This window comes from Pinus tabuliformis, chromosome 2_1 (genome assembly GCF_031772625.1).
Source record: "Pinus tabuliformis cultivar Carrire ecotype Pingquan chromosome 2_1, CPIR1, whole genome shotgun sequence".
NCBI lineage: Eukaryota > Viridiplantae > Streptophyta > Pinopsida > Pinales > Pinaceae > Pinus > Pinus tabuliformis.
Genome location: NC_142299.1, coordinates 310307754 through 310320367, shown reverse-complemented (window position 1 = coordinate 310320367; position 12614 = coordinate 310307754). Strand labels below are relative to the sequence as shown.

General features: G+C 38.6%; 1 protein-coding gene across 1 annotated transcript; it reads left to right on the top strand.

The window, feature by feature from the left end:
* The first annotated feature begins 697 nt into the window (after positions 1-697).
* On the top strand, positions 698-2786 carry LOC149200087 (protein LATERAL BRANCHING OXIDOREDUCTASE 1-like). The gene is made up of 4 exons (XM_089399517.1): positions 698-1041; positions 1566-1813; positions 1931-2261; positions 2375-2786. The coding sequence occupies exons 1-4, from the start codon at positions 748-750 to the stop codon at positions 2633-2635; spliced, it is 1134 nt and encodes a 377-aa protein (XP_089255643.1). The 5' UTR covers positions 698-747; the 3' UTR covers positions 2636-2786.
* Positions 2787-12614: the final 9828 nt, after the last annotated feature.

The following is a 12614-nucleotide window of genomic DNA, read 5'->3' as shown; positions in this document are numbered from 1 at the left end:
CCTCCTGTCACGCTCGCCATTTCCCACGCTCGCCACTGAACGCTGTCATTTGCTTTGCAGTTGAGAGAAGAGTGTATGGTTAAATATTAAACATTTAGAGAGTCGCTGTTCAATAAAGGGAATCTTTTACAGATTTGATTTTTTTTTTTTTTTTCCGAAGGTGGCAAAACCTATCCTTAAAGTGCATTAATCTCCTTTTTCCATTAGAATTTTTAATTTTGTATTAGAATTAAATTATTATTCTAATTATTAAAGAGTTTTTTAATCAATTTTCAAATAACGAATAGCATGTAACATAGATTCAGGATCCTCTCACTGATTGCAGTTCAGATGATGGTACATAGTTTCACTGACTGCGTACATCAACTACTTAATTTGTGATTGTAAAAATGTTTTTGAGTTTTTAATTTGCTCTTCTTATCACTGGGATGGACACTCGCCACTAATAATTGGTTGTTAAAGAATTGAATTTTGAAGTTTGAACTATCATGGTTGTCCTATCAATCCAATATTGACTGAACAATTTAGCGAACAAAATTCTCCCCTCGACCTTAAAAATAAAGGTTGAAAGTAGTTAATTTAAAAATAAAGGTTGAAAGGTTGAAAGCCAAACGTCTCTGTACAATTGTTGTGCACGCAAAAACCTCTTCGCCCCTATATATATAGATATTGATCCACAACTCATCTCGTCCACAATTAGATCTACTTTGTCTGAGATAAGCATTCAAGGGTTCTTCCTCTGCTGTAATGGCTCCTGCAAGTGCAAACTCTTTCGTGAACCCAAAGTGGGGCAAAGTGATTCCCGTGGAGAGTGTGCAGGAGCTTGTCAAGAATCATGCCCACTCACATGAAGCTGTTCCCGGCCGATACATCAGGTCTCAGGAAGAGAGACCCACCACGTCCTCATTACTGGTTTCTCTTCAAACTGCAATTCCTGTCATCGACATGAAGAAGTTGAGCAACTTACCTGCACAAGATTATCAGAGACAACAAGAAATGGTGAGGCTTTCCATGGCCTGCCAAGATTGGGGCTTCTTCCAGGTATGCAATTGCCATAAACAAACCAGGTTGTACTTTGCCAGTGGGGAGATCTTATTAATCTGGGTCATATTTGTTTGGATGGTAGATTTTTGAATATTTTAGAAATTTGATTTATAAAAATTAAGTTTTTTTGTTTTTTTTGTTTGTTTTTTTTTTTTTTTTTTAAAGAAATTTGATTAATAAAAATTAAGTTAAGTGTTTGACATGGCTTCTATCTGTTTTAAATCAAATTTTTCTAAGCGTTATCTATAAGGATATAAGCAATATGAAAGCAAGTACCATCACCAACTCTGGCTTCTGGAATTTTGATGTTTAGAATCAATTTGCAAATAATCCCACCAGTGTATAATTACTAATTTTTAGTTATCAAATTTTTTTATAAATATAGGTTTACTAGATGTCTGCTAGTTATTAGTTTGGATGTCACTTCTGAATGCCAGAGAAAATTATATTTGTACTGATTTTCCTGTTTATATTTGTACTGATTTTCCTGGATGATTGCTGTTAATGCAATGAATTCTCAGATTGTGAACCATGGGATTCCTCATTCTTTAATTGATGAGATAAAGGGTGTAGCTAAAGAGTTCTTTAACCTTCCATTACAAGAAAAACAGAAATACGCTCCCCAAGAAGGAGATGTTCAGGGATATGGTAAGACGTTCGTGGTAGCTGAGGATCAAACGTTGGATTGGGGTGACTTGCTTGCTTTGGCACTTATGCCTGATAGCCTGAAAAATCTCACCCTCTGGCCCACCGTCCCCACAAATTTCAGGTAACTAAAATTATAATTATAATCGGACTGATGGGTATTGTCAGCACATTAATTTATTGTTAGTATTGATCAGAGTGATGGGTATTGTTATAAAGAGCTTAATTGGTTGATGGGCAGGGATAGTGTTGAGAGGTATGCAATAGCGGTGGAGAGAGTCGCTCAAGAGCTGCTGAGTTTATTCGCTGAAAATTTGAATCTGGAGGCTACTGATTATTTCAAGGAAAAGTTTGGGTCAGAGCCCATGAATTTGATGCGCATGAACTTGTACCCTCCTTGCCCTACACCAGAGCTTGTTCTGGGTTTGAGTCCTCACTCTGATGGAGGGGGGCTAACATTGCTCCTGCAGGATGACGAAACAGTAGGCTTGCATGTCCGGAAAGATAATCAATGGATTCCTGTGCAACCCATTCCATATGGCCTTGTTGTAAACATTGGAGACTTGCTAGAGGTAATCATCTCAATACCTGGGGATTTTGGCATTCTGGATTGCTTAGATTTTGTTGCAGACATTAAAATAATTTTTGAAGGTTTATTCATGGTACTACTCCTTTGATTACGCAGGTAATGACAAACGGGAGATATAAAAGTGTGGAGCATCGCGCAGTCACAAATGCAGAGAGAGCCAGACTTTCTATTGCGCTGTTTTACAATTCAGGTATGGATGCAGAGGTGGCTCCAGCATCGAAACTAGTGGATGAACAGCACCCGTGCTTGTACAGGAAGTTCAAACACGAAGAATACATTCGCTATTACTTGAAGAGACAACTTAAAGGGAAACACCCGCTTGCAGACTTTGCCAAACTTGACATCAGCAATACTTAAGATCAGCCGCTGTATTTTAAACAGATCAGGCTGTCCAATAATGTTGTCATATGCTGGTTTGTGTATGTTGTCTTATGCTGGTTTGCTTTTCCAAATACCAGCTCATTACATTAAACTAATTTAAGAGTAAAACAAAATAATAAAGTTTCAAGTTTCTTTGTAATGGGGTTATTTTAAATCTTGCCCATTGCTTGTGCTTAAATCTTTTCCTTATCTTTCCATAAAAACATGAGAAGAAATTTCATTCAAGAGACTTCACCTGCATTCATCAGACAGCCATGGAGCCTCAATATCCACATTACTTAAATAAAATTAGGAAATCCCAACTACTGAGCTACACAACTACTAAATATACGGACTGCTATTATGATTATTAAGTTGAATTACTAGTCCATTAAGAATATGCAAATAGCAAACAACCAGTCCACCTAAACTCCTATGAGGGTATTTTAAATCCTCCTAACCCAACTATCAATAAAGGACCACAATCCCCAACACTTTTCCTTAAAGCCATTGATGTACCACCTATCATCATACTATGAGAGATGAGGGTATTTTAAATGCTTGTCACTTTTTTTTTCCCTATTTTTGAGAAATGAGATGGGAAATCATGAATAAGATGGTCATGTTCTTAGCATGTAATGCACGCATTAGACAAATTAAAGTACCTCATCTTTTATTGGTCGAGCCCATTGATGGTGCACAAGAGAGATGAAAGGGGATCGTTCTATTTCAAATCGACTTACACACACCCTCAAATTAGTACAAAATGAATTACTTCAACCATCATGAATAAGAGGAGCAAGTCCTAGCATGCATAAAAGATTTAGTATCGTATGCTCTAGCAAAGTTTATACAAGTTACAATTTGTAGAAGAGGTTACAAATTATGAGACAAGGGTAATATGACTTTTTATAGATTGGGTTGAAAGGATAACTTCGAGACAGTAAAATGGTACTCCATGCTCATTCAATAAATTTTTTGAGGACCAAAATCCTCCCAAAATGAGGATGTATGACCTAGATTTGATGATTATATAAAGTTTCATCTATGTCTTATAGCAGAAAAATTGGAGGGATCAACTTGTAGAATCAAACTTATTTACATTGGGGTCTAAAAAATTCTAAGGACATTCTAAGACTTTAAATGAAATATTTCAGGGATAAAACTTTCTCACTTAAGCATGGGACCTTATGAATTTTTTTTACACATAGACACCTTTCCAACCATGCAAGAATCATAAGGGAGAAGTAAAGAACAATCATGAGAATAAAATTTTGTCAAAATAAATGCATTTGAAAAACAAATTTGTAACTTACATTAATGATTAGTTATGATTTTCCTTTTATAAGAACTTTATATAATTAATGTGGCCATTAGCATGCATCGCTTGATCTCATAACTAAATTCATCCTTCCTTAGATCCCATGCCTAATTTAGTTATTACATAGGTGTTTAGTTTTGGTGAAAATTTAATCTTATAAATTATCATATTATAAAAATATAATTTTGCTAAAATCAAAATCTTTGTATGATTTTGATAAAAATAAAATCTTATATCACATAACAGCAACGATTTTTTACATATGATTTGTTTTGAACAAACTCAACATTAATATTGAAAGTTTCTCGTTACAAAATAAAACAAAAGAATACATAAATATTGATTCTAGATTTATACCAAAAGAAAATCACCTTAATGATATTTTTTATCCATGCTCAGCTCTTTAATTTGATGAGAGTGAGTTTCTTGCATCTATTTCTTTTGTGTTAGTCATTCTCTTTGTAATAAAACTTTTGCATTACAGCCGTATACCATCAAGTTGAAATATGACATGAATTGGACAAGGCATTAATTTTAGGTACTAGCTTAAATATATAAATTAAATGGTTTATAAATGTTTTTATTTTTAATTAATCAACTTAATTAGAAAAACAAAAAAGGCTTAATTACTTTTAACATAAATATCAGTCTTTGATTTATAACTACTATTAAGAATATCCTAAAATATTTCATGGAGATTGAATCCTTACCATTTACCTAACAATTATTAATAATTAAATTAAAATTCTAAAAATCTAACATAAATGCTTCATAATTATTTAATTTTTAAATAAATTTTAAAAATCAAAATTTATTATTAATATATAAATAAATTTAATATTTCAATATTTTATTGTTAAATAATTTCAAATTAAATAAATAAAAATTATTTTCATTATTTTAAATTTATTAAAAAAATATATTAACATTTTATAATATTTATTCCCTCTACTCATATTATTATTTTTTGCTCAAGCAAGAATCAAACTTTCTATTCAAATTAAGCAACAAAGAGGTTACATAATATACATACACCCTAAGTTAGGGAACCGGGCCACATGCACAAGAATGTGGCTAAGGGTCCACAAAACTATACAACCCACAAAGCCAAAGACCGGACCCAATATAGAAAGAGAGACCCAATGGTGGTGGACAAGCACGACAAAACAGAGCCATCAATCTGCATCCGCCATATCCAACGACTGATAGGGATATCGGGTAGACAAAAAGCACTAGGATTACCCACTCGATGAGGGTGGTAATCACAAACAACTAGAGAACACATGTTACATGGACAGTGGCATCAGAGGCTTTTCCGAAAATCTGCTTATGGTATTGCCGACGCCCAATAACCAGGGAAGCTGTAGCAAAACCGTCGTGGTCCCACCACCAACAAGCCCAACAAACCTCAGCCCTAGATCTACTACATCGGGCAGAAGAGAAGATCAGGAGATACCTAACCGATGAAGGCGGTATTCTCTTTCTTCCTAGCGCCACGTGTAATTCTGTTTGTGGCATCGAAGACTTTTGAGTAAAACCACTCCTGGCACAATTGGACCTCCGATAACCCTGGTCACTGCTGCAAAACCACCACTTTCTGGTTTTACGCTCTTTTTCCTCTACCTTTCATTCCTCTACAAGATCCAAAACTTGGGCCGCCGAGTAATTAAAACCAAAGACTTCCGTCAACTTAGATTACTGTTGGTTGTTTCCCCTTGGAGTGTTGATAATGATCCCTGTCTTCGTGCGCCAGATTGTTGTAGTCCTCGTGCAGTTGTCCATTCTTAGCGAACTCCCACAAGCAGCACTTGTTTTCTCTTGCGCAAATCACCCCTTCATTAGCTAGCATGTCCGCCACTCCGTTGGCATCTTTGCACACGTGAACAAAGCTCAAAGTTCTAAGTGTTCTGAGATGAGATTGAACTTGATGAAAAACTTGCGAAAGTTGCCAGTGATTTGAAACTTTGTCCGGTGTTGTGCTGATGCTTATCCTTTTGATTGAATTAATCACTAATTCCGACTCTGCCTCTATGATTGTATTATGTAAATTGTAGTCCATCAGGATTTCTAGGCCTTGCTCAATGGCCATGAGTTCTGCCATATTGTTGGTAGCCTTCACCAAATGACTGTGAAAAATGACTTTGATATTACCCTCTGCATCTCTTATGACTCCCCCGTAACCCACGTCCCCTGCGTTCCCTTTCAAGGCTCCATCTATGTTGAGTTTCAAGAAGCCATGGGGAGGGGGTTACCAGAAAGCCTTGCCATTTGATCTATGCCTTGCTTTCTTTTTGGTGCCTGAAAGGCCATAAGACTGATGTCCCAACTATTCAAGGATGTGAGTGTCCCTTTGACAAGGGGGTTTTTCAGGGGGATGCTTCAGAAAGACATTAACTATTTCTCTAAGCTGATTTAGAATCTGCGCCATGATGCCTTGAGTTGAACCAGATTTATCTTTGAAGATCCTGTTGTTGCGTTATTTCTAGACATCCCAGATCAAAAACCTGGAATCAGTGTCCAGGCTACATTGGCTATCTCATTATCTGAGAAGTCTTTTCTCCAATTCTTTAAAGTTACAGTAATGTCATCGTACTTTCTGACTTTTGGTTGAAGATCGAGGTGACCCAATTCCATATGTCGGAGGTGAACGTGCAAAGGTTGAGAATGTGATCCATGGTCTCTTCTTGCAAACCACATAAATGGCATTTTGAAGGACCTTCAACTCCTCTTTTTCCAAGATTTTCCCAAGTCATAATCTTTTTATGCTGAACTAGCCACATGAACAGTTTGATCTTCATCCAGTGAGGGTTGCTCCAAAGGTTTTTCCAAGTCTTGTCAAGATTTGGATGGTCAAATCCGGTGATTAGTCTTTTGGCTTCTTTGAGATTGAAGTTGCCCTCATTGTTTCTACCCCACCTTAGTAGATCATTCAAGGTTGAAGTTAAAATTTTCCTCTTTTCTAGAATCTCTTCAAGAACTTTAGCTTGGGCTTTCAAAGGGGTCTCTGCACTGTAATCTGGAACTTCCAGATTCTCCATTTCCCTTCCTCTCTAGACTGATCCCAAAAGTCCCTTACACTTTTTAGTCCTTTGTTAAGGGTGTCATTTTTGATGCTGTCTAGTCCTTCTCTGTAGAGATTTTGTTCCTGCTGCCAGTGGTCCTCCTAGCACTAGGCGTGATTCCCATTTCTTATCTCCCAGAAACTATGTTTTTGAACTAAGGCTCTGTTCTCCCAAGCCTTGTTCCAGATATGAGAACCCCTGATGTGCCCTGACATTCGAATGTGGTCCTTTTCCTACCAATCCATTGCATACTTTTGTTTCCATAGCTTGGTCCATGGATTGTTGGTTTCCTTTAGCCATCTCCACCAAAGTTTTTCCCCCAAGACTTTGCTTAGGGTGTCCGGGTCGTGGAGACCTAAACCACCATGGGTTTTGGGTTTGCAAAGCTTCTCCCATGCTACTAGGGCCCATTTCTTTTTCTCTTCCCCTTTGCCCCAAAGAAAGTTTCTTTGAATATTCCTGATCTGTTGTAAAACTCCTTTTGGGACAGGAAGGGCTGAGAACATGAAAACTGGAATGGTTTGTAGAACAGCCTTTGTAAGAATTAGTCTTCCTGCTAAATTCAAAGATCTGCTAGTCCAGTTATTGACTTTGTCCTTCAGTTTATTTGTAACTGACTCCCATACTTCCTTATTCAGAGGTTTGTCAGTGAGAGGCATTCCCAGATATTTAGAGGGAAGATTCTCTCTTTGAAATCCCAGAATTCTGGAGAGATGTCTTTGGATGGAAATATCTATATTAAAAAAGAAAACTTTTGATTTTGTGAGGCTTACCTCCGTGCCAGAAACCATTTCATGCAGGATTTGTTTGAAGGCTTTGGGTTCCTTGATGGTGGGTGTACTTTGCAGCATAGTATCATCCACAAATTGTTGATGTGTCAATGTGTCTCCATTCTGAGTGAGTTTTAGCCCTTGATTCTTCCTTCCTCCTTGGCTGAGTTGATCATTCTGCCCAATCCTTCCATCATGAGGATGAAGAGGAATGGGGAAAGAGGATCCCCTTGCCTAAGGCCCCTTGAAGGCCTGAAGGTTCTTGAAGGAGAGCCATTGAGAAGGATAGAGCAGCTTGCTGAGGTAACCAGGGCCATGACCCACTTTATCCAGTTGTAGTCAAAGCCATAAGCTTTAAGGATTTGCTTTATGTAAGGCCAGCTTAGCTTGTCATAAGCTTTTACTATGTCTAGCTGTATTATCATCCCTGCCTGCTTATTGGTCTTGAGGGAGTGCACCACTTCATGAGCTTGGATGATATTGTTGAGAATTTGTCTGCCTTCCACATATCCTATTTGTTCCTCTGACATGAGCGTTGGTAGTAGAGGTTTGAGTCTGTTAGCAATAACTTTGGAAATGATTTTGTACACCACATTGCATAAAGCTATGGGTCTAAATCTTTTTGGTGTCATGGCGTTTTCCTGTTTAGGGATTAATGCTGTGAAAGATTCATTAATCGCTCTAAGAACTGTTCTAGATTTTCTCGAGTCCTCCACCACATCTAGAATGTCATATTTGACTATTTACCAACATGTTTTGAAGAAGTATACATTGAATCCATCTGGGCTTGGAGCTTTCCTATTGCGCATCTCCTTGATTACTTCATTGACCTTTTCCTCCATTACTAGCCTGTTGAGATTATAGTTATCTTCCCTGGTCACCAATTTTGGAATGTTCTTTCTGAATCTCTTAATGAATTGAGATCTGTCTGCAATTATTTCCTCTGCTATGCTTTGAAAATGTTGCACCAGAACAGATTCCATTTCTTTGTGAGTATTTAACTCTTTCCCTTGTGGATCTAAGAGTTTCATGATTCTGTTATCAGCCCTGTGTTTCATGGTGGACTTGTGAAAGAATCTGGTATTTATCTCCCCTTCCTTAATCCAATTTACTCTAGATTTCTGTCTCTAGAAGATTTCCTCCTGCTAACATCTTTTGTCCCATTCTTGCTGCAGAGAGTCCGCCTATATTTTCCTTTCCTCTATGAATCCTTCCTTGATGACAATTTGATTAGTCTCTTGTAATTTTCTTTCTACTTCTCTTTTGGCTTCAAAAATGTTGCCAAACTCATTTCTGTTCCATTCTTTATGTAGGATATTTTTCTCCATTGAAATATTCTCCAGGTCCTTACTCCTCCCATTTTATTCCGCATCTTCTTCTAAAATCTCAAAACTATTGTGAATCGGTAGCTTGTTCTCATTAGGTTTCTTTTGGTGCTTTCTCCCCCCTCCTTTCCCCCTGCTTGCCACTTTGGTGTATCCTTCAGGGTCTTTTCCAATGTTGCTTTTCACGTTGTCCTCTCTTTTATTGAGTGGGCATTCTCTGAAGAGTTTCCCATGTTCATGACATTTGCGGCATCTGAATGGGATATGTTCATAGTCGATCGCCTGAACCGTTTCCTTATCATAAAATTCCAGGATGATTTCATCCCGGAGTGCTCCCAATAAGTCCATTTCTACACATATGCGGGCGAAGGAGGTGAATTTGCCTCGCATATTCGCCTTTGATATCTTTATAAAATGTCCTAACTTGTTACCTATAGCTTTTAAGGATTCTGGCAAATAGTAATCTAAAGGTAAGGAATATAATCTAATCCATACCGGGACCAATGTGAACATTTCTTGCTTCGAACAAAGTTCATCGTCCCAGGTCGCATGTAGAGGCCTACAGAAGCATAGAAGTATGGTTCTCCTTCGAAAATTCTATCTTTATCCTCCAAGTTCGTGAATACCACGGTAAAAAACCCTTAGACCCAAGATGTATATTTATCTCTCCTTTTGGTTTCTAGGTGTTTTTTATCCAAGTGTATATCGCTTTGTCCGTGAGCCAAATGCCCATAAACTTGCATATGACCGCATAGGTTTCCATGTGATCTCTGTGCACCTGTAGAGCAGGATCATTCAGGACCACCCGTGGTTTAATATTAGACTTAGGATTGCAGGGTCCCATTGTAGCTTTACCCTCCGTCCTCTAACCACCATCTCTAGCTTTCATATCCTTTCGAACCTCCTTGTCTGTCCCTTCCTTTTCTTGGGGTTTGCTGCCTTCCATCTTTAGGGAACCATTAATTTTTGTCTCATTCTCCGAAGAATTTTGGAGCCTATTTCGACTCGTCCCTTTGCCTCTGTTCGAAACTACGTTACTATAGGAGGAAGTGGAGCTCATTCCTCCTTGCCCCTCCATAGTTACCAACTCGCTTCTGTCGCCCCCTGTTTCAAACCCTAGTTTTCCTTTAAAACCCCCCTACTCATATTATTGTACTATAATAGACTACATTATTATATTATTATAATATTTATTCGCTATAGGCATATTATTATATTTTTATAAAAAAATTAAATTATTATAATCTTATAATATTATCTTTTACCTTTATAGATAATATCATATTATAATTTAGTGAAGAAAAAAATCCAATTCTTATAATTTCTAAATTATTGTAATATAATATTCCATTTTAGTATAATATTGCCATATTCCTCCTTTAAATTATTGTCATTTGATATATTTTCCTATATTTATATAATTATATGACATTATCTTTTTTTTTTCTGAAGCAAGAGACGATCCTTCTATTTCAGTAAAACAAAAATAATGTTACAAAATATACAAAAACCGTTCGATTTCATGGACTCAGGAGAAACAAGGGGTAACCTGCCATAGACCTGACCCCCCCTACAACCGTCATTATCAAACTCTCAAATTACACAAAAAGTTGGACTAAAAGTTTCTCCAACCACGTGGCAAACTCCGGTGCCTTCCACCCCCCAGCTCGGACAATCAACAACAGTCGCCACCGACCTTACTTCGCACGCCAACCAGCGGTAGAGGAAAAAGGCGCCCCAATAAGACTCGTGGAGAAAAATACCTGGCCCCACCAAAATAGCACGACCGAATCTGACCGTAGATCTCGACGGCTATATCCAATGGCCAGGAGCGATATCGCGCTGCTTAGATGACCGAACTTTAGTGTGCGATGGGGGGCGGTATTCCTTACCACCCCCCTGCCACGTGTAGGAAGCCTAATGGGATCACTTCCAAAAATCCAATACCACTTACCACTCTAGAGCCCTGCGATCACCTGGAAACTGCTTTGTACACGGTTTTCCATTCCAAAAGTGGATTGAAGGGAGATTGCCACTGCCGGAAAACCCGCCAATCTAGACCAAAAAACAGTACGATCAATCACGGCCGTCGAATCGCTCCGCATGATCTGACGGCTGAGGATCAAATCGCACCACCTAATAACACTGAGAATTAGCGCTTCCCGCCAACTAGACCGGTAACCTGCACATTCAATCCCTGTCGTTGAAACGCATCGCATGATCCGACGGCTGAGGATCATTTCGCACCGACTAATTTTACTGATCATTAGTGTGCGATGAGGGCGGTAATTTAGCCGACCCCACCACCATGTGTAGCCCTCTGTATGGAATCACTCCAAATTCGTCAAAACCATTTTCTGCTTGTGAGGGCCGCGATCACCTGAAAACCTCTCCTGGCCCGGTAAACTGATCCTGGACGGAAAACCCCTGCTTTTGCGGTTGCCTAGAGTTCCCAGGATCCTTCTTATATTTTCTTTCTCTCTGCCTGAAACTAGTAAGGACGAAACTCCCGCCAAATAGTATTTTTTAGACGAACCAGGGCCGCCCGACTGAGTGTCCACTGGAATCTCAAAAACAAAGCTGACTCGTTTTACTATGGTCGAAAAGGAACTGCAACCCCCTGAAGACCTGAAAGTAGAAAAATAAGAAACATAGAACACCTGAATCAACTGGATTCCATCTCCATGGCCCTACTCCGAAACACAATCCTGTCTTCATCTGCCTAGTCATAACATTTCACTTTTAACCTACTCTGAGGCATTTCTTGCCAGCTGAATGCAACCCTGTTCTCTGTACCGATCGCCCCTTGATTGGCAAGAAGATCAACTAATTTGTTTTCCAATCTTCTTACATGTTTAAAACTGATAGTCCGAAGGCTCTAGAGGTGCTATTGAATCCATTGAAAGCCCTGGATTAGACGCCAGTTCCTTGAGAATTTTTCTGGCTTTGTGCCCCAACTGATCCTCTTGACTGATTCGATGATTAACTCTGAATTAGCTTCAACAATCACATTTGTCGGTTATCCTGTTTCAGGAAATCTAAGCACTTCTCCATAGCCATCAATTCCACCATGTTATTAGTGGCTATTCCTAAATGATAGTAGAAGATGAAGAGTACTCCACCATTCTCATCCCTTAACACACCTCTGTAACCTGCAGAGCCCGGATTGCCCTTTTAAGGCCCATCAATGTTGAATTTCAAAAAGCCCTTTGGGGGGGATGCTAGAAATCTTGCTTAGAATCTAGGGAGATAATTCTCCTATCCCATCCCTGAGGTATAAGGCCCTGCAGACCCAAATCACCAAGAGTTTTCAAATCCTCAGCCGAAGGAGGGTTCTTGGAGAGATTTTGCACAATAGTGCTAATCGTTTCCTTGATTTGTTTTAAGATTTGTTCAAAAAGGCTTTGGGATGGCCTCTTTTCATTCTTGAAGACTCTGTTGTTCCTTTCTTTCCAGACATTCCAAATAATGAAACCTAGCATGATGGCCCATGCTGAG

Coding starts and splice junctions, on each gene's coding strand:
- LOC149200087 (XM_089399517.1), top strand. CDS start 748: ATGGCTCCTGCAAGTGCAAACTCTTTCGTGAACCCAAAGTGGGGCAAA. Junction 1,042..1,565: donor AAGATTGGGGCTTCTTCCAG/GTATGCAATTGC, acceptor ATGAATTCTCAG/ATTGTGAACCATGGGATTCC. Junction 2,262..2,374: donor ACATTGGAGACTTGCTAGAG/GTAATCATCTCA, acceptor TTGATTACGCAG/GTAATGACAAACGGGAGATA.